Source organism: Gekko japonicus, unplaced genomic scaffold (assembly GCF_001447785.1).
Source record: "Gekko japonicus isolate JY-2015 unplaced genomic scaffold, Gekko_japonicus_V1.1 scaffold343, whole genome shotgun sequence".
In the NCBI taxonomy this organism is placed as follows: Eukaryota; Metazoa; Chordata; class Lepidosauria; order Squamata; family Gekkonidae; genus Gekko; species Gekko japonicus.
This window is the reverse complement of record NW_015171513.1, coordinates 329,090-351,995: the sequence shown is the minus strand read 5'-3', so window position 1 is coordinate 351,995 and position 22,906 is coordinate 329,090. Positions and strand designations below refer to the sequence as shown.

The 22,906-nt window shown below is 40.8% G+C and overlaps 1 protein-coding gene across 1 annotated transcript in view; it reads right to left on the bottom strand.

Moving 5' to 3' along the window:
• The window catches only part of ROBO1 (roundabout guidance receptor 1), a 433,180-nt gene extending 413,226 nt beyond the window's left edge, over positions 1 to 19,954 (bottom strand). The window contains exon 1 of the mRNA XM_015419360.1: positions 19,891 to 19,954. Within this exon, the coding sequence (XP_015274846.1) occupies positions 19,891 to 19,945 (55 nt within the window). The 5' untranslated portion in view covers positions 19,946 to 19,954. The remainder of the gene's footprint in view (positions 1 to 19,890) is intronic.
• Between the last annotated feature and the right edge of the window lie 2,952 nt (positions 19,955 to 22,906).

The following is a 22,906-nucleotide window of genomic DNA, read 5'->3' as shown; positions in this document are numbered from 1 at the left end:
TCTCTCTCTCTCTCTCTCTCTCTCTAAGACAAACTGCAAGAAACAACATGCACACCATTCAAAACTCAGTACTGTTTTCAACTTGGCCTGGTTGCTTTTCTGAAAAGACTTGTACATACCAAAATGAACCTTACCAACTCAAACAGAATGACTTCATTAATACTGGCCATACATTACAAAAGATTTAAATCCTGTTCACACAACACACCCCACCCAATCATAATAAACATTTGCCCATTTATATATCTGCACTACCCTCTATTGTAAAGTTTTTCTTCCTATGTTTTCCATGCTTCTGGAATTACAGTGTTTTCATACCTTTCAGGGAGTCATAGAGAAAGCAGTTTTAGGCTGCGGTCACACACACAAAATAATCCACTTTCAATGCACTTTCCAACTGGATTTTGCCAGTTCACACAGTAAAATCCAGTTGGAAAGTGCACAGAAAGTAGATTGAAAGTATTTAGTGTGTGTGACAGCAGCCTTAAAGTACCATTATATGTACCTTTGGCGTACTTTCTTAGAAAAACATGGCACATATTTGTGGAGCTCATACATTCCAATATGAGTGCAGTTTTTGGATATACATATACTGACATTGGGGCTGCAGTGGCTCAGAGGTTAAGATGCTGAGCTGCAGACGGGAAGGTCTGTATTACGGCAGTTTGAGACCCTAGTGCCACATGATGGAGTGAGCTCCCATCTCTGGCCCCAGCTCCTGCCAACCTAGCAGTTCGAAAGCAAGAAATTGCAAGTAGATAAATAGGTACCGCTTCAGTGGGAAGGCAACAGTGTTCAATACAAGTTATAACTTAAATAACCACAAGACTGTCACTATCCATTCTGGCTGGAATGGCAACAATCAATTGGGAAAGCACATGCATGAGCAGTCACACCAATATGCTTCCATAGCGAACTGGCTCCCAAGTAACCAGTGATATATGTAAATAAGACTCATGTTAAGGATTTACTTTTTCATCATGGCATGCTGGGAATATTCTCCAGACCTCATGATATTCACCTACTCAGGAGGCACATAAAGTGGCCAGCAGAAACTAGCAGACTTCAGAATTCCAATATACCTTCTGCATAAGCATCTCCACGTAGAACCATTTATAACATAAAATATTAGCAGATTTTGACATATGATTTTCTGCAAACACAACTTTTTGTGCATGTATATTTATGATAGAGGACATAAAAGAACAAAGCTGTTTTCTGCCCAAACTCATAGCATGTTTCCAAACTTAATTCCTATTAAATTCCTATTAAATGGCAATATTTACAAACCTTTTATGACAGAAGATCCAATTATTCATTAATGTAATTGTTCCTCTGCATAGAGGTGTTCCTTTACCATAACTGAATATTCATGCTAGTTACCTATTACTCCTTTTCAACAACCATTGTTTCAAGTTAAGCTCAGAATTAAATCATTCACTATAATATGATATAGCAGACAATTAAGCATACCATGACTAAGCAAGTTAAGAGACCATAACAAGCTTCTTCCACAAAACTGTTCTAGCCATCTTTGTCTAACGACTATAGATTCCATTTGTGGTTGCCATTGTATGGAATGGACTGCCTGAAAATATTGTATAAAACAGAATTGTTCAAGACTGCTAGGGAGGATAATTTTATAAAGGAAGCACTGTTGTTGTTTGTGGAACTGGTTATGTACATAGTATCTTGTTGTAATGTATTCTGATGTCCATATTAAAATCTTACTGTGTATCTTATATCTACAATTGTATTGCATGTCTTATATTGTTGGATTTTTAAAAAATGGGTGTGCCATAGCATCTGATTGTTTTGATGTACAACCTGTTCTTCATACAGGAGGCTACTGTTAGAACAGAAAATGAAGAAATGGAATGGTTTCCAATTGACAAAGGTGTCAGACAAGGATGTATTTCATCTCCCTTCCTCTTCTATATGCAGAACATATCATTAGGAAAACTGGATTCGATGAAGGTGAAGTGAAAATTCATGCAAGGAACATTAGCCGTCTGAGATATGCAGACAACACCACAATACTAGCAGAAAATAGTGAAGACTTGAAACAACTGTGCTGAAGGCTAAAGCAGAAAGTGCCAAAGCGGGATTACAGCTGAACATCAAGAGACTGGGGAGCTAAAAGGTATAAATAGGAACTCTCGGTCTGGGGCAAGTGATGCTCTGTATTCTTGGTGCTTAGGAAGAGGCAACAGTGGGTGGGTTTTTGGTGTCCTGGCCCCACTGGTGGACCTCCTGATGGCACCTGGTATTTTTGGTCACTGTGTGACAGAATGTTGGACTAGATGGGCCATTGGCCTGATCCAACATTGGCTTCTCTTATGTTCTTACACAACTTTGAGACTGAAAATAAAGAAAATAAAATTATTAAAGATTTTTTAAAAATAAATTGTTCAGATTTTCTATTCCTTGGCTCAATCATCAACCAAAAGGGAGATCACAACTAAGAAATCAGAAGGAGACTGTGACTGGCAACAGCAGCCATGAAGGAGCTACAAAAGATTCTTAAGTGTAAGGATGTGTTAATTCAAGGCACAGTATTCTCCATTACTGTGTATGGGTTGTAAAAGTTGGATAGTGGAGGGGAAACCTGACATGAAGAAAGTTGATTCATTTGAAATGTGTTCTTGGAGTAGTGTTTTACAGATACCATAGAACGTCAAAAAGACAAATAAGTGGGTTCTACATCAAATCAAGCCTGAACTCTCTGTAGAACATAAAATGATTAAACTGATACTATCTTACTTTGGTCATATTATGAGAAGTCATTGAAAAAGACAATAATGCTAGGAAAAGTTGAAGGCAGCAAGAAAAGAGGAAGACCCAACATGAGAGCCATTGATTAAGGGAAACCATGGCTCTCAATTTGGAAGCAGCTGTTAACCATAGGACATTTTAAAGGACATTGATTCATCAGTCAGAGGTGACTTGATGGCACTTAACACACACACACTTTATAATGTTCCTATTACATTGTTATTAAATTTTGTAATCTGCTTTTAGTCTCAGAACAAAGGCAGAAGACAAAGTAAATAAATAATCCAAGTCTAAATATAAATATGTTATGTACATAATCTGAATCCACAGATTAAAACTCCATAAATCCCATGTCTAGATACCAAGAAGGTAAATTCTATTTATATATATTTTTTCTCAAGTGTGGTCCCCACCTATGGATATCTAAATCTGTGAACTGAGGCCATACTTGCACTAAATGGATTTTTCTCCAAGTTTCGCAAATTTACTTGGATAAATTATTGGGACTTGTGGTCTTTACTACTGTATTTAGTGTATAGTAAGTAGGATCCTACTGTGTAATTTCTGTACCACTTAATGAGTTATGTTAATACTTATGCTATGCTCCTGTTCTTCCTGGTGGTTCCACGCTTTTAATATCCTAATACATTAGTTATTTTGTTGACTGTACTGACTCACTATGTGTGATCCACCATGAGTCCATGTGAGAAAGGTAAACTATAAAGACCGAAAATATAAATAAAATAAAAATTAGGAAGAAAGGTGCGCTACAAATAAGCTAAATAAACAACAATTACGCTTACGAATGGGGGGGCATAAAAGTAAGATTGGTTGGTGAGTTGGAAGGAGAGGAGGAATTGGATATATACCCTGCCCTCCACTCAGAGACTCAGAGCGGCTTACACTCTCCTTCCTTTCCTCTCCCCACAACAGACACCCTGTGAGGTAGGTGGGGCTGAGAGAGCTCTAAGGAGATATGGAACTGCCGGGGAAGAAAAAGACGATAATGGAGAGAAGGGGGTGCAGGAGAAACAGAGTGTTCCCCACAAGTCCTTGTGTGTTCCCCATTCTGCATTTGGGCCCGGCAACTGGCAATGTGCAACTTGGCCTAGTCTGGTGTCTGGCACTGTACAACTCAGCCACAGTTTTCCCACGTAGATTGTATGGTGGGTGGAACAAGGAGAGAAAGAAAAGAAAATGTAGGGAAGGGGGTACAGGATGAAATAAGGTATCCCCTGCAAGTCCTCACAGGTTTCCCACCATGCAACTGGGCCCAGCTGCCCATACCATGCTATCGGAACATAGTTTTCTCAAGTAGAGATTGCCAGGTGGAGGGAAGAAGAGAAAACTGAAGACAGAGTGGCAAATAAATGTAGGATCATTGGTGGATGGGAAGGAGAGAAGACAGCAGCAAAAAGGGAGAAGCTATAGGGGCTTTTAGAGAAGGGAAAGATGACATAGTGGGGGAGGGGAAAACAAGACATCCCCATGTAAGTCCTTGCAGGTCCCCATTTGTACTCACATAAAACAGAGACATTTAAATGAACAATTTTAATCTCACAATTGTAACTATAAAGATTAGTGCAAAAAGCATTACGACAAATCTGATATGGAAGATAAAGATCTTACATGGTGATAATATACAAGTATCTTGTTATGCAAACTGTTAACTTGTTATACTGCAATGCTGTAAAGTTCACTGTTTATACATTAAAGGATATTCTTACTGAGGATCATTTTGCTTCTGTCTAAAAATACTTCAGCTGTACACCCAAAACTGTAAAAATAAATACCAACCAACACCAGGCTTATTATAAGCATAGCAACCATACTCCAAGAAGCTCAGAGCAGCATCTGAGGTTCTTCCTTTCTCAGTTTAGTCTCTTAAAAATCCTCTAATGGTTAGGTAAGTCTGATAGTGAGTGACTGGCCCAAAATTACTCTGTGAACTTCAAGACTGAGTGGGAATCTAAACCCAGTCCTCATCCAGCATTCTGACCACCGCACTACTGAATCAGGCTTGCTGGTCTGTGATTCAGCAAAAGTGAAAATTTGCAAGACATCAACATTAAACTGAATTCCAGAATTAAATTTTTCAAATAATGTTCAACCACAGCAGATACACAAGAATCCTAATTTAGCTGGATCTATCTGTCCCTTTCATGTTTAATTAGGGTTTTACCCTCTTTTCCAAAGGAGGATGTCCACCTCACTGTTAACCGAAAATCCAAGCAAGCTTGAAACATTTTTCTTTCTGATGATGAAACATTCAAATATAACAAATGGCACAGAAGTAAAAACCTTATCTAGTTCTCTGCCTGAGTATAAATTGGATCAATATAGAACTATGTTTATATTCGTCCATGAAAAGATCACTGTTAATAAGCCTTTGTAATTCTGTACCATGCAACTATACCTGAAAACTGTCAGGCTCTGTTGATATTAGAATTGAACCCCAGAAGGCATTGAAAAGCTCTGCCACAGAGGAAGGCCAACCACTTCCAATACGCTTGACCCACTAACTCTACAAAAGTGGCAGACAGCTATAATGAAACAAATGCACTTTTTAAAAATTATTCTATCAGCAGTCTTTAGTAGTAATGCCTATACTGTTTGGTCAGTTCAGCCAATACTCTGTCACACAAATCCTTTGCACATATCTTCAATGATAGTTAAATCAATTATCACCACAGAACAGAATATCAGTTAGTCATCATGAATGTTCCTTTTATCTGAAAATTCACAGCATAATTTTGAACACTGAATATAACTTTCCCATCATCCTCTTGGAGGCAGAAACTAGTTGCAATTGATGTCTCCTTCCTTGGGTGTACCCATCACGCTCAGTTTGGACTCTTCTACAGCAGTACACTCACACACACGTACAAGAACAATAATCAAACTAGACCGAAGTTTTACCATTTATGAAAACACCTATAGAACAGTAGATAAGAACAAATATACCCCAAGAACTACCACATAACTATGTACAGATAAAGTACAGTTAACAAAGGTCAGTCTGCAATCCCATTCAGGCAGGAAAACAACTGGGTAGAGGGCACAGGTAAGACCACCACTTGCCTGTGTTCATTATTACGTTGAAGCCACTGAAACAAATCACTTTGTAGGAAGTCAAGAATATGTGGAACAGTTACTTGGAGAGCCTCAATCTTTTTCTTCCCGCACCATCTAGAGAAAGTCACCCATCTACTATGATATGTCCTAGAGGCCTAGAAACCAGTATGACCTGTTCTGAAAATTCTTGTTACAACAGAGGTTTCCACTCAACTGCTGTGTAACCAGATAGAGACATTCTCAGTTCAAGTGAGATACCAGACCCTGTGTTAGAATGTTGTCAGCGACAGAAAATGTCCAGTATGGCTGTATCTCAGCTGCATCAGGAGGGAGAATCAAGGTATCCTTGGCCAACACAGGCTGATTAAAACTACTGTCCCTTCCCACATAAACTTCTTAAGCAGCTCAGGGCTAGCAGTGAGAGTGTACACCTGTTTGGCTTACTGGCATCTGAACTGGAAGAAACCCTATGGAAACAGCAAGGAAAAAAGATCCAACTAGGGTATGCTGAAAGACACAATTCTCCTGAACAGCTGAATATTCAGGAACCACTTGCCTGGAACAGTCTCCTGCTGGCTACTGTGTTGACTACTGTGTTGTTCACACTACTGGTATTTTCCACCCTTAGCTCAGCCATTGGCCTCTCTACCCAGCTTAGCAAAACTTCAGTTTCCATTATGCCAGGATTCATCTTAAGTAATTATTTGATTACTAGGAAAAAGGCCCGTTGTGGAAATAAATACAACGGCCTCTAGAAAGAGACTCTGGGCGAGTGCCCCGGCCTTGAACACTCAGTGTCAATTTGCTGGGGCGACCTCAGCAGGGTATAATGACACTGAGTCCACCATTTTCTCCAGAGGAACTGATCTCTGCTACCTAAAGAACAGTTGTCATTTTGAGTGATCTCCAGCCCTCACCTGGAGATTGGCAACGATGGTTCCCCAGAAGGGAATAGTTGGTTTGGAGGGTGGAGTCTATGGCTTTGTACCTGTCCGAGGTACACCCTCTCCAGGCTCCATCCCTCACATCTCCAGGAATTTCCCACCTGGAGTTGGCAACCCCATCTCCTTCGCAGCCAATCATCAATCTACCTTTATTTCCCCCTCACTCTTCAGCTTTGCACCCCCCACACACCTGCAGCCTCTCCCGTGCTCTGAAGCCCTGGCTTCTATGTCACATTGGCTGTCATGGGGGCCACCTCAGCAGCATATAAGGATACAGAGGCCACCATTTTCTCCAAGGGAACTGATCTCTGCCATCGGGAAAGCAGTTGTAATTTTGAGTGATCTCCAGCCCTCACTTGGAGATTGGACACATTTTACCTCAGAACAGCAAACTGTTTAGAATGTTAGAGGCAAAAGCCAATCAAGTTGCATATGCAAACGACCTCTGTGTTCCGAGGCAAAGGCCAATGAGGCTGCATATGCAAATAACCTCTGTGTTCTGACTGGCTATGGGGGGGAGAGGAAGAGCAAACTGTTTAGAATGTTGGAGGCAGGACTCAGGCAAAGCGGCCATTGGATAGGGAGACCCTCTGAATGACAGATCAGAGAGGGAACTGATTTTGGAGCGTGTGGAATGTTTTAGAGAAGTGCCACCACCATTCGGCTTTTATTTATAAGGGAGATTACCCCCCCCCCTGCAATGTGGCACTATGATCAGTAACATCATCAGCTAGATCAGGGGAAGAATGTTACCATATATCTAAAATATAATCTTGGCAAGAAAATTAGAATAACTGTTTTTTAATCCACTGTATCCTGAAACTGATATACTCTTCAATCACACAGGTGTTTTGATTTGGTTTGGCAAATGAAAATTGTCTTCCTGAATATAGTGAAGAGATACTACATCTGAGACTTTTTGTACTCATCAAGTTGCAGCCAACTTATGGTGACCCTAAAGGGTTTTCAAGGCAAGAGACTTTCAGAGGTGGTTTATCATTGCCTGGCTCTGTGTAGTAACACTAGACTTTATTGGTGGTCTCCCATCCAAGTACTAACCAGGGCTGACCCTGCTTAGTTTCAGAAGAGATCAAGCTAGCCTGGGCTATCCAGGTCATGGCAGCTGAGTCTATACACAGGTCTTGATACACAAGAGACCATCATAGGCTTTGGGTAGAGAACTCAGCTGCACTAGAGTTGGAAATGTTGAAAAACAGTTAAACTGAAGGATGGTGATCCCTGCAGGAAGCATCATTACAGCACCAAAGCTATTGAAACCACATATATTCTCTCTTTCACACTCTCTCAACATAACACATACTTTGATTCTTTTTATCTTTATTCCTTGCTTTTTCAACTACAGTGTTGAGGATCAACAATTCAGCAACAAAACAACAAAAACAATGGTAACAATAACAGCAAATAATGATAGTAACAACAACAAATACAGCCATAACAACTAGAGCATCAGTTTATCCAGAACTATCTACTGGATTTGATTACATAGGAAAAGAATTCAGCAACTAACAAAGCAGTATTATGGTCACTTCCAGCCAAAAGAATCTGTAGCTTACAACAGGCTGGGAGACAAACCAGATCCTTTAAAAAGGGAGAAACAAATGTGTCCCATACTTATGGAATTTTGGACAATCCAATGAAAAAATGGAGCAAGGTATTAAGACTCCCTGTGTCACACCTGCAAAGTCTATCAGCTAATGGAATCCTTCCAAAACAGCTGGGAAGTTCTGCTGTTGGAACTGAATTAAAATGAGCCAACATAAAGGCTCACTGGTATTTAGGAACTGTCAAGTAATCAAGATATGCGGGCTGGGCTAGATTTTGGATATGCCAGTCCCAATAAAGAGGAGAGGTTACCCATTTCTGCCAAGTTGTTTTAAAGGCATCCATCCTCAGTTCCTGAAGAGGCAAAAGTTAGCTTGAGCCAAAATCTAAACACAGATGCCCAAGCCCTTGCCTCTAGGTAGCGCACATCTAATTCAGCCCTCAATACAGTTCCTGCCACACAACATGGGGCTCCCATGATTCTTCAGAAGAATGTAACAGAAAAGATATCAAGCTGATCATAGCAACCAGAAATCCAGACTGGGGTACCATATAACAACTGAGCTCCCACCTTAGAATTATACACTGATTGTGCCTCAGGTAGGCTTGCAGAATTTCAAGGAGGCAGTAAAACACAGATGGGACCAGCAGCGTTAACTATCTATCAACTCATTTATTCACCATTTTTTTCTATACTAATTCTCACAGAAGTCTAAAACTTATATCTCCTGCTACTGCAACATGTCATAGGTTTTGATAGTAGCACACAGCCCATTTGGCACACACAGAAACTGCAGCAAAATAACAGCTACCCATTTGTTAAATAGTGGAATCAGCAGAAGAATATTTGCTCTTTAAAGTGCTTAGAGAGGCTTCCCCAACTTTCAGGAAAAGTAGCCAATTGCACATGGAAGATTACTATTAGTGATGATGCCTAGAGATGTAAAATTACCGGGCATTTTGAAGCTGTTTTTTTCGGGGGGAAACGGAAATTTTCGGAAAAATTGAAAAAACTGCTACATTAGCATTTCTTTTGTATTTTCTAGTTTGAAAGTCATTCTGTTACTTTAGGAACATAAAATATGACTATGGACATTTTTACTTGGCATGAAATTATCACAACTAGCATAAAAATATAGTGTATCCAAACAATTATTACAGAATACCCACCCACATGCAAAAACATAACTGAAACTTTTTTTATTTTCTTCTAAAAATCGCACCTCCTAAAGGAAGAAATGCATCTTGTTCTTGCATTGGAGAGTTCAGTTTGTAACCTAGGACTTGCTTGTCCTCAGTGCACAGAAATCACATCAATCTGATACCATATATATATATATTAGAAATGATTTGGAAAATATTTGAACACCTGGTCTTAAAATATTTTATCCATCATGTTAAAATAAAATGTTCCATAATCAAAAAAAATTCTTTTATTTTTTCAATTTTTCCAATTTTTCAGAAAAAAACCAAAAAGGCTTCAGGAAAAAAAACGGGAAAACACCGTTTTCCCCCCGAATTTTTCCGGTTTTTTCCCGGGCCTTCACATCTCTAATTATGCCCCTTTGTATCATTTACATTAAGCTTTCCCTTTTTGCTGTGTTAAATTTATACATTACTACTAGCTACTCCAATACCTTGGGTTTCATATTCTACTAGATCCATTAAAAAGGTAAGATGACTGTGGCAATGGGAGGGAGAAATACAGACAATAAAAGATGCTAGTACTATATTCCTACAGTTTATACTTTACCTGTTATATCTAGCTGTGATGTTATGGATTTTTCCATACATTAAATTAATCACTTGTTACATGAAAGCCACAGAAATACAAGACCTAACTCTTGAAACATAGTACTTTGTCACTAGGCAAATAGGATTTATCCCCCAGATATAATGTTTGGTGTAGTGGTTAGGAGTGCAGACTCTAATCTGGGAGAACCAGGTTTGATTCCCCATTCCTCCACATGCAGCTGCTGGTGTAACCTTGGGTCAGTCATAAGTTCTTTCAGAGCTGTTCTCTCAAGGACAGTTCTCTGAAGATCTCTCTCAGCCCCACCTACCTCACAGGGTGTCTGTTGAGGGGAGGTGAAGGGAAAGGAGATAGTAAGCGGCTCTGAGACTCCTTCAGGTAGTAAAGGGCAGGGTATAAACCCAATCTCCTCCTCCTCCTCTTCTTCTTCTATTAAGATTACAAGAATGTGGTTTCATAAGTGTCAAAAGTTTCTTTATTGGAAAACACTCTTATCCGCTCCTTTTCATCTATGCCTGTGTCACTTGATTACTTTGTCTAATGCTTTGCCAACTCCATTCCTTCTATATGTCCATCATCTTAAAGGAACAGTAACAAAAAGAACTTTCCTACAGGAATACCTTCCAGTGGAGTAACAACAAACAGAACTTTCCTACAGGAATACCTTCCAGTAGCTTCATGCATATCCCTTCTTTTTATCTGTTATTTCTGTTATTTCTAACCATCTTTTCTGTATAAAAAATCCCTAATGAAGCTTACTGTATTAACAATAAGTCAATTAAAACCAAAAAAGAGCAATACAAAACAATTGTATCTAATAGTGATGGGTGCCCATCATACATTTTTTAAAGAAAAATCTGCAAGGGGGATGCTCAGGGCTAGACTGCAAGGTTAAGGGACCTCCCAGGTTAGCAGGAAAAAAATAAATAAAGGGTATTTTAAAATTATTGTGGATTAGGTAGCTTATTTTTAATGTATTTTGCCTTAGGGTGTATCTGCTTCACAGTTAACAAGAACACATTTGACTTCTGGGAGCACAATAAGATGCTGGTTATAAAAGCAGCAGATAGCAAAGTATAGAAGTGATTAAAGACAGCATCTATCTGTACTTCAGAGGTTGACAGTGCTTATCAATATTTCAACCCAATCCCCGATTATGAACCAGACTGGAAAGGGTTTGTCCATTAATATATGAACACAGTTCTTGCCATATTCCTGGATCAAACAAACACAAGATTTCCTACAGTTATGGGAACTGAAAATTCTCTCCACCTATGCTTTTTTTTTAATTTGCAGTTAAATCACCAGCAGGTGTTCTTGCTAAATAATATCTAAACTTTTCATTCATAGGAAACGAAATGCAAAAAGAACCATTTTATTTACAACTCTTTGTCCTAGTCTGTTCTACTCCCAATTTTACTGTATCATAAAAAGAGAAACTAGTACATAAAATTCCTAATATTTAAAGATGAGATCTCTGTAATTTTGACCCTTTTGTTGTGTTCTTGTGTTGGGGGGGGGAGGTATATTCTTTGGTGTGCTTGTGAAATGTTAAAGCTCTTGTGCATATTTTGATCCTGGAATGTTAAGAACATTTTTAGATTTGTTCATAATTACTGATACATATAGTGACAATTATATTTTCAAAGATAGGTAAAAAAGTATTGAACAAACTACAGCTATATCCGGACAAGCAACTATCCTAGTGGATACTCTTCTGAACTGACTAGCTGTGTGATCCTAAGCAGAGCTACATTCTAAGTTTACTGCCTGATGGGTGGAGTTTTGATTTGTGTCTTATTTACTTCAAGTTTTTTTTCTTTACTTTTACCATTTAAAAATTCTTCTCTCTCCTCAAGAGCTAGAGAAAGAATATACAGCTGTCTTACAAACAAGCTCATAAATGTTATTAGTCTGTCTGCATACATTTGTGGCCTAAAAGCAAAAGAAGAACAATTATTACTGTTCCCCTGAATGCTTTCCTTTTTTGTCCCCATGTGTCACCAGTGAGTGTTTATTTACAAGCCTGATATTTCACTGTATACAGATTCATGCAGACAGTCACATTTAACATACTGCTACAAGAAGCAGAAAAGGTTTACCTTGAGATAGATAGACAGACAGACAGATATAAAATTGCTAAGGTGAAAACTAAGTATTGTCCCACATTTAATGCTTCCCTAAGTTGCAGAAGGTCTGAATAGTTTGCCAAGTTAGTTTCCTTGTTACGCGAGTATGCTTAGGCAAGCAGTGTTTTTGTCTTCTCCTTGGTGGAAGGTGCCACCAAGTCACAGCTGACTTATGGCAACCCCATAACATTTACAAAGCAGAAGACATTCAGAGGTGGCTTGTCATTGCCTGCCTCCATATCACAACCCTGGTATTCCTTGGACATCTCCCATCCAAATTCTATCCAGGACTGACTCTGCTTAACTTCCGAGATCTGATAAGATTGTGCTAACTTGGGCTATCCAGGTCAGGGTGTCAACTATTTACAAATATACAAATAGAACAGATGGAAAGCAAGCAAGCACTGTCAGACTATGACAGCATCAAAAAAAAACCCAGTAATTTTAGCACCCTTGCTGCTTTCCAAAACTGCTACTCGAGAGCCAATGTGTGTACTGGTTAGAGAGACTACAATCTGGGAGATTCGAGTTCAAATCCCCACTCTGCATGGGAGCTTGCTTGGTGACCTTGGGTCAGTCACACATTCAGCCGAAGGTAAAAGGGAGGAGAGGTTCAGACTGGGGAGAATGACAGGGCATAAAAGAAGTAAATAATACTTGCCAGGTAGTTCAAAGTTCTTTTCCCCCCTTAATTACTGTTATTATCTATTTTGGGGTGAAATTAATCTCATATTTCATATTGAACTGCTCTCTTATGCTGGTTAGCGTCTACATGTTACGTGATACAATGAAGCGTCAGGGGAAACCATTATTTTCTCCACTCTGAAATTCTATAACCATACAAACTGATGTAATTTCCACAATGAGTTTTAGATAAAAACCAGCATAAAACTATTAGTGACCATTCCAGAAATGCCTGTCGCTTAATTAGCAAGGCCATATAAGAAGCTAGAAACTTGGAGCCAACTCTCCGCTTGCAAGACCAGGAAAGTATCTGACACTAGTTTCCAGGCTCTGGTCCAAAACAAGGTGCTTCCAACAGTATTTTCCCCCACTACTTTTTGTAAGACCCTGAGTAGCAAATAAGGGCCAAATAATAAAATATAAGTGTAACATTTATAATTTTGCAAAACCAAAGCTGACCCAAGTGAAGTGTTTTAGAGAAAAATATATGAAACTAAGACATGCACCCAAAAAAACACAGTAGTATCAAAACAAATAAGACACCATTTTATATTAACATTATCAATACATGCCACTGGTGCACCACAGTTGTCACTGGATTACATATCCTGATGTTGTGTATAATGCTATATTTGAGCATCAGATTGTATCACAGGCATTAGATTATGAGCTGTCTGGCAGTAGCGTCAGCCATCCAGTCCCTTTTTGCAAACCTGTTTGCAATTTGCAGAGGAATGGTGTGGAAGGTTTTGAAATCCATCCAGGCTGTGTGAGCCATGTCTCTGCTTAGAGACTGTTATGCACCCCAAGGGTTACTTCACACAAGACTGGTTTTTTCCCCTGTAGGTATCAGTTTTCAAAAGGAGAAACTATCTACAGCACACTGTAAAATATGAGATAAAACATTCATTTTGTCACATGTATTGACAGACCTTGCCGCTAAATAAGATCCACTGTTTGTGCACACAGCAAAACAGATATGCATGCAGTTGTCATACATACGGATATGCATGCAGTTCTCTTACAAAGAAGTGATACTCATACTAGAAAATTGCCGTGTTGGAAACACCCTTTATAAAACCTCTTTTGCATGATATTTTTCAGTGTGGACTGTAGGTGAGATTGCCATGGTGGATAGTTTTGAAAACAGGTGAAGGATTTCTTGGTGAGCAAGCGCAGTCCTTGAGGTTTGCTGGGTATGTAGCAAGGAGACCAACAGGAGCAGAAAGTTTAATCAAGATGAGTGGATTTCACAAAGTGATTGCAGAAGTTGAGAACACAGATATGTGAGCTACCACAGAAGACTGTGATACACATTGGCCAGAGATGAAGAACTGCAGAGCATGCTCTGACAGAATTTACTCAAATACAAGTTTTATACAGTTCTAAGAGACTGCACTTCCCATGTTCAAAGGACTCCTTTATAAATATTACTTAGAAATACAAGATAAAGTTGTTGTGTATGAAGCCAGGAACTATCTAGCCTGCCTCTCAGGAAAAAATGGTGTATTGCTTTTGCTAAAAGAACACACACATAGTAGGAATAGGAAGAATGTATGTATGCACGTGTCCAAGCTCTGCTTCTAAATGGTAAACCTATACAAGTATATTTGGATAAATTAATCTAGTTTAAGCACCTCTCTACTTTTTCAATATGCCAAACAGATATCAAAGAACCAGTAGATAAACAACATTTCTTCAAGAAAAATAAAGTAAAATTCTTTGTGCATAGAACTTCAGGGAAACTACAGGTTTTTTTTAAAAAAGCAGTACTTGGCCTAACATGCATACACAATATAAACAACTTCAGGAAAACTACAGTTAAAAAAAAACAGCAGCACTTGGCCTAACATGCATACACAATATAAAAGAAAGTGATATTTCAGTACTAGGAAACCATATTATTCTGCATGGAAGTGGAATCTCAGAAGCTACCTAAAGTGAACTTACATATGCCATACTGTCTTCTATTAATCTACAAATGACTTTCCAAGAGAATATTTGGATCAGCTTGGCCTTCTAGTGAATAAACTGCCAATTAAGAACTATTTCACACACACAGTGGTCTGGATTGTTGGAAGCCCAAAGTATCTCTGCTCTTTTTGTTGTTGTTGGGGGGAAGTTACTGCAGGCCTTGACAAATTTTCTTCAGCTCTAAGAACCATCCCAAAATTCAGGAGGTAGACCAATTTTTTAGTGTTCAGAGTTTAATACCTTAATTACCATATTTTCTAATTACTGATACCACAAAACCTAATCCTAACTGCTTCACAGTTTCTTGTAATTTAATTAATTCTATAACAAAATTGTTGTATATAAATATAGGGAAAGTCCTGGTTGTCATCACTACAAGAAAAATCTAACCCCCTATACCTAGCCTAACTTCTTTCCTATTATTGATAATTCCATCACTGAATATTGGAGCCAGTATAGAAAGCATCTGGTTAAGAAATACATTTATTCACTACCACTGAATGGTGTAAAGTTAACACATAAACCAACAATGACAAGAACTTCACACATATTTTTATGCCATATAACAGAACACATTCTGATGTGGAATGATGAACTTTATACTTCAAATGGAGACTTTCCACAATAAAAGAATTGCTAAAAATATTAGGTGCCACAGTGAAATTTCTAGGTGCCATGGTGATCTGAGATTTCTCAAGCCCTGAGTTAATGTATCTCTTACTCTGTCCTCAAAACAGACAATGTGTAAATATAAAACTGGATTATGAAGTTACTATTCAGGAAATGAGCCTAATTTACATGAAACTGGTCCCAGGAGGCCTTGTAGTGGGATGACTTCAGCAACATGAAAATGTGCTGAACTGCTTAGAAAGATTTTTACCACTTCAGCTTTGGTATCCACAGCATGACAGAATAATAGTAATATTGCCCCACCAGACACAAAGAGATTGGAGAAACTATGGGCCACTTTATTTTAACTTTATAATGGCAAGGGCAAAATAACTAGTGACACGATCAAGGCCAGGGCTCATCCAAGACCCCTCCCCCATTGAATAGTGGGCAAGCCACCCTGCCCCCACTCCAACCAACAGGTATGGCTAGAACCAGTCCGGCACAACAAGAGGGCCATGCCCTAGAGAGCCAACCACCAAGCTGCACAACTTAAATGGAGGATAAATCCAGGCATGCCCAAGACAGTCTGCATTCCTGACCCTGGGTCGCAGAATCTAAGGAGCTGACTCTGCCAGACACCTACCCCAAAATGGGGGTGCTAACTAGTGCTCCCCTGGCTGCTCAGAAAAAACCTCCAACACAATCCCACTAACATAAAGTGACCAGCCTGCTTAAACGGTGCCACCCGGAGTCAATTCCCCAACCCTCTGACCTGCTGTACAAGGTAGGGGGGGAAACCACCCTTGCCTTAAGGCCAATCAAACAAGGGTCAAGGCAAGAGACTAACAGAGCTGGTTTGCCTGTGCCTTCCTCTGCACACCAACCTTGGAATGCCTTGGTGGTCTCCCAACATCAACCTTGGAATGCCTTGGTGGTCTCCCATCCAAATACTACCCAGGGCCAACCCTGCTTAGTTTCTGAGATCTGATGAGATCAGGCTAGCCCAGGCCATCCAGGTCAGGGCAACAGTAGTAATACCACCTAGCATTATAAGTATTCAAAGCATTTCATCTGTATTACCTCAGTGAACAACAGTCCTCTAAGAACGACCAAGTGTATGACATTCATATCTTTGTTTCCATGGGGGTTGCAGTATGATGATTTTTGAATCTTAAGGAACGCATTTAAGAAGCCCTTCTCTTGAGTGCTAATCTGTCCTTCGAAGTACAACCTCAGATGCTTGTTCTAAGGCCAACAAGTGGATTTTGGCCTGGGTGATATTTGCACTTCCTGGCTCATATTGTCAACCACTATATTACTCTCACTGGAATCAGCTACACAAGCAATGTTTTGGAGCACAGCAAGACAGAAGAAGATAGGCATTTTTTAAATAAAAGAATATATCTATTTCTGACTAAATTCCTTATAACACAAAAAAGCCTTCACTGCAAGAACCAAATGTAAACATTTCATTTTCCAAGTAATACAATGAACGAAACCTTTAATTCCAAAATAAGAGCACAAGTAAAAATATTCATGGATTAAACAGTTTTCAGAAGCATTAGAAAGATTTAGCATTCACTACAATAACAATTATAGCTAACAACGTCAATCACAAATTTGTACCAAAAGGACAGTGGATACACGTGCACTTCTGAATGAGATATACACTCCTTTGCCAAATAACTGAAACATAATGCTTAAGCAACAACTTAATAACAACATGTCAAGACGCTGACAAAAGCAAATGCTTTTTAATTTGTCTTTGTTTTCATGCAACCTCTGTTATCTTTTCAGAACTTAATTCATTCAATAATCTGACATCTTGCATCTCCAGAACTTTAATAACTTTGATGGCACAACTATAAAAATTTCAAAAGCAGCTTAGGGTGGAATGGAATAGGTAGAAGACTCTGAAAGTTCACATTTTTTTAAAAAAAGTCGACACTATACTTCTAACATCTCCTTACAGAACCTTCCTTTAAAATAACCAGGAAAGGTCCACTCAGTACTGAAGAAGAATGGTTCGCAAAGGAGATGTGTTTAAACTTGTAATAAGATCAAAAGAGAGAAAATATACTTAATAGTTGAAAATAAGACATGTTAAAGAAAAGGTAGCAAAAACAAAGACACCCCCCAATGCACCTTAAAGACAAAACACTTATTAAGGAATATTCAGAACCATAAATTTTTTAGATCAAGCGTGCCACCATTTACAGCCATGGGAGAACTTTCCAACACTTATAAACTCAGCTCAAACAATGACTAATGACCAATAATTCCGCTATCTCTTGAATGATCTCTCCTTCCTCCATTTATCACACTTGACAGTTCACTTTACATCTGTGAATAAACTTTAACAGGGGAAAGTGAATAAAAAATAATCACAAAGGAACTTTGGGCTATAAATTACAGCAGGCACAAGTGGATTGGTAAGAAAAACAACAGGGACAATTTGCTAACACAGTGACTGTGATTTGCATCCCACTTTGCTAAAGTGCTCTCCATGAAATAATGGAAACTGCTTGAGATGGTGGTAATACTCAGAGAACTGAAGAAGAACTAGAAACAGATTCAGGTTTAAACCCATGTCCTGTCCTATTCCCATAGCAGTCAACTGCCTTACCACCAAGTAACCTTCACCTTGTGGCTTATTTGCTACTCCAGTACCTGGGAAGTAGCTCATTTTCCTCTCCAGATTGTTCTCATGTCACCTCTGATAAAGGGAACAGTTTTCATGGAATTGTAACCATTTTATGCACTCAGACTAAACAGTTTAGCACATGTGTCAGGCTACCAGAACTTGCTGACCAATTTAAGGTTATTTTATAGAAATGGCAAACATGTAATTATTTACTGAAACAGCCACTGCTTAGTTTCACTATAATGAATACTTGTATGTAAAAAGTGCATTTTAAATGCAGCTACTGCCCAGATCTATAATCCACTTCATCTATTGTTTGAAGGTTGCAAATTGACTGTAACTTGCTCAAACTTGCTGAAGGAAGTCGAGCAAAGGGAGGACCCCACTGGCTAGTTGAGGCAGGGAGTATTAAAAACTGTTTCAGATCAGGAAATTATCCACTTAAGGCTGCAATCCTATGTACTGTAAACTCAAAAGGGCTTACTTCCATGCATAATTAACTCAGGCAACAGAGAGTCAAATAACTATATACTTGAGTTCAGAACAGAAGGTTTAGCAACTGTAAAAGAAGCCTTGCACCCTGATCAGTAGGCATCTTACTTGGAATTCTCATTTATTTAAATGGAATTTAAATCTAAGAAAACTACTTAGAGTGAATCATCCAGCGTTTATTTAGAAGTAAACTCCACTGAAATCAATTCCATGGAGATTTATTTCCATGTAAATATCCTGAACAGTGGGCAGTTATCCTTTTATAAGGGTAAGAATTTGATACTACATGAGCAAATCAATAAACACACACATTGAGTATGCCCTAACCTCCTTGCCAATACCTGTGACCCCCCTTCCCCCGCCTTTAAACTTTCTACTTCAAAAGAAATCCAGAAGAAACTACTCACATCCCATGGTAAGAAGTTGTTTCCTGCAGTTTCTTTATGATCAGTTTTAATTACAGCCCTCAGTTACATCAAACAAGTACTAATGGCCCCTCTTGTTGTGGACTAGGATGGCTAACACAAACAGAGAACATGTGGGAGAACAGCTTATACAGCAGAGTCACACACAGAGAGATCCACAAGTGACTGAGCCTAAAATCCTAGGCTTATATTCTCAAGTGTGTGCAATTAGGCCACAGAAATATTACATTCTTCGGCATCTTGTGTTCAAGATCTAGAGGTGGACTACCCGGTACAGAAGCATCTCTAGGTCGCTGCCATAGAAGTCCTTGGGGACTAATACGCCTGCTTTTCTTTCTCAAAACTGTGGATGCAAACCATGCACACTCCTCCATAAACTCAAGGCTAGTAAGTAGTCTTCAAAAAAACAATTCAGATGCACCACCAACACACTGAAAACCACTGGAAGAGGCAGAAAGAAACTGAATGGGGAAGGGTGGGATAAGAAGGGAGCAGAGGAGGTCAAGAAGTAGAGAAAACCGTAGAGCATCTTCAAGGACTGAGCAGTCACTCACACTTCTGGACAAGCAGAAAGCAGGATCCAGTTAAAATTAAGCACTTTGGAGTCTTCTTGTTAAGCGACAGGAATTAAGCACATGCTTAGTTGTTTTCCCCTATTAAAATCAGTAGGAATCAAGAGTGCCTAGATCCTGCCCTGAATTCGGGGGGGGGGGGGGGGGGCACGACAATCCCGCCCCGTGGGGGGGGGGGGGGGGGGGAGCAATCCGCTCTTTTTCTGGAGAACAACAAGCACGACAAAAGTGGGGACAGCAGCGATTACCTGACGAGAGACATATTAATCCAAAGAGAAAGAAGTGAGCAAACTCCGCGATCATTGTCTCCAGGTGGAGCCTGTCGATAGTCTCATGCCAAAAGGGAGGGCTAGCAGAGGAGGGGGAGGGGGAGGACTTTCTCCAAAAAGCCTCCAACGCTTCCCAATTTGTAAATCCACGAGAAGCGTAATATTCAGCGCCGGCTCCTAAATCCTCCGAGAGTTGGGTGGAGGGTCGCCCTCGCTCTTCGCCCACAGCCTCTATTGTCAGGACCAGGGAAGGTTCAGGCTGGGCTTTTCTCTTGCCCCGGGGGATCCCAAAGGGCGATCTCTGGCCCCAGCGCGGACCATCCGTCAGCGAGCCAGAAACAAAAGCTGCCCGCTTCCTCGAGAAAGGGGGGAAGAGCTCCGCCACTCACACACGCCCGGCCCTTTCCGCGAAGTGGAGAAAGTGCTACCGCTGTTGCCGCCGCCAGCGGAGAACTCAGGCGGAGAGCTGCGTAGACGGGCCGACGGCGGCTGCTCGAGGCGAGGGTTTGCTTGCACTACCGCTGGGCGAGCACAAGGCAGACAGAAGTGGCTGTGCGGGAGGAGGAGCAGCAGCAGCAGCAGCCGCCCTGGGTCTCATCACTTGGGGAACAGAGTTGGGACCACGAGCCGAGGCAGTGCGGCGGCGACAGGGGAGCCCCGGCAGCTCCTCGAAGCGGCCAGCATCTGTCCTTGGCGCCCTGCGAAGCGAGGGCTTCCCTTCCCCAAACCAGGGATGGACTGGACACAAAAGAGAAAGAGGACTACGTGGGAGTGCGCGCAAAACTTCCAAGGGCCGCCGCCTCCAGCCAGCCCCTGGTGGAGAAAGGGTGAAGCTCTTCGCCACCTTCCCGAAGAGCTGCAAAGTGGAAACCTCCCTCTCTGCCGAGATTTCAGCAGCCCCTGAAGTTTCTGGCGTCACGGTGGCAGGCGGTCGAGCGCCTTCTGCCCCCGGTTGCTGCTGCAGGTCTGATGCCGCCTCGGGACACCTTAAAGGAGCCGCACCTCCCCAACGGTTTAGAAAACCCGCCCTCGACAAATGTAGAATCCCTACCCCCCTAAATAAACAAACAAAAAACCCTTAAAAATGTATGTAACTTTATCGTGCCCATTAATGATTAAAACTATCCTTTGTGAATGAACAATAAAGCGCCACGGTTTGGGATACCACTGAGAACGGAACAACCCATTTTGTTTAAACCTTCACTTCCCCGGTAATGCAAATGGAACTTTCCAGCGTAGGACTTCAAAAAATCCTCGCGGGTAACACTTTAACTCTTTCACTGCTGCAAAATAGAGATCGGGCTCCATCAATGATATTGCTTATTAAGAATGGAAGAAACGGAAGAAGGCGGAGTTTCTGCCTCTCACCCACAGAGAGAGACACACGCCACAGAGGGGAGATGTGGTTGGCTTTCAAGTTTAGATAGTGCACAGAGGGACTTCATTCTAATGCAGCCAGAAGAGCGACATTTAGATTCTGGGGAAGCCTCACAGTTTTCCATTTACTTACTGAGATTTGCTATCTAAATACTTCTGTGCTATTTATTCATTTATTTATCAAATTTATATCCTGCCCTCCCTGCCAAAGCAGGTTCAGGGCCGCTTACAGAAATTAAAACACATAAATAGCCATTAAAATGATCATAAAACCTTCTAAGAACAATCCAGATACTGTAAAGTGCTAGAAAAATCATTAGACAATGTTTGGCGATGGTGGCAACAAGTTGATGTTCTATCCTATTGATCAGCTCCTCCTTATGTTTCTTCTTATGTGGCCAGCTCAGGCTGTTGATGACTCCGAAGGGAAGGGCTCACAATTAATTACTGGGGGGGGGCAGCTCCTAGTTGGCCTGGTGGAAGAGCTCAGTCTTGCAGGCCCTGCGGAACTGCATAAGGTCCCACAGGGCCCTGATCTCTTCCAGCAGCTTATTGACCAGCATGGAGCTGCCACCAAAAAGGCCCTGGCCCTAGTTATAGCCAGCCTGGTGTCTTTAGGTCCTGGGAGGGTCAGTCGATTTTGGGACCCTGACTGCAGTGCTCTCTGGGGAATGTGATGGGAAATGCAGTCCCTCAGGTATGTCAGGCACTGACCATTGAGGGCTTTAAAGGTAAGAACCAGCACCTTGAAGCAGATTCGGTATGCTATTGGTAGCCAGTGCAATGCTTTCAACACAGGCTGGATGTGCTCCTGAATAGGGAGACCCATCAAAAGCCTGGCCGCCACATTTTGCACTAGCTGTAGCTTCTGGGTCTGCAACAAGGGCAGCCCCATGTAGAGAGTATTACAGTAGTTTAGTCTCGAGGTGGCCATCGCATTTTTCACTGTTGCCAGGTTGTTGCATTCGAGGAACCAACTGCCTGATCAGCCGGAGATGATAAAAGGCTGACTTGGCAGTGGCTGCTACCTAGGCATGCATTGTAAAGGAAGCATCCAGGAGCACTCCCAAACTATTCACCTCCAGCACTGGCACCAACAGAACCCCATCGAGGGTCAGGAGTGGGATCCATACCCTCGACCCACCCCGGCTCAGGCTGTGCTGTATCTATAATATTGTTTATTTGCAAGCAGTCCTTACCTGTAAGGAAGGCTAGTATTAAATATTAGCATTGCTGATCATTTCAGAGGTAGCCCTGTGGTTCTGCAGTAGAACACTTTGATTCCAGTTCAATAGCACCTTAGAGACCAACAGGATTTACAGGGTATAAGCTCTGGCTGTTGAAAGCTTATACCCTGAAAATCTTGTTGGTTTCTAAGGTGCTACTGGACTCATATCTAATTGGTAACGGTACACTAACATAGGTCAGTGTTGGATGCTGAGAGAGGAAATGTACCCTTCAACACCGCTTTCTTCCACATACCCTCAAATAAAATCTACTGATTTAGTCCTAAAGCATATGTATTCAAAGGATTCTGGGGAACGGGATGCTGTAAAGTGCCACATGGCAGCACTACACCTGGGTTGCTTCCACAGGGATGTTTTGCTCTGGTTGATCT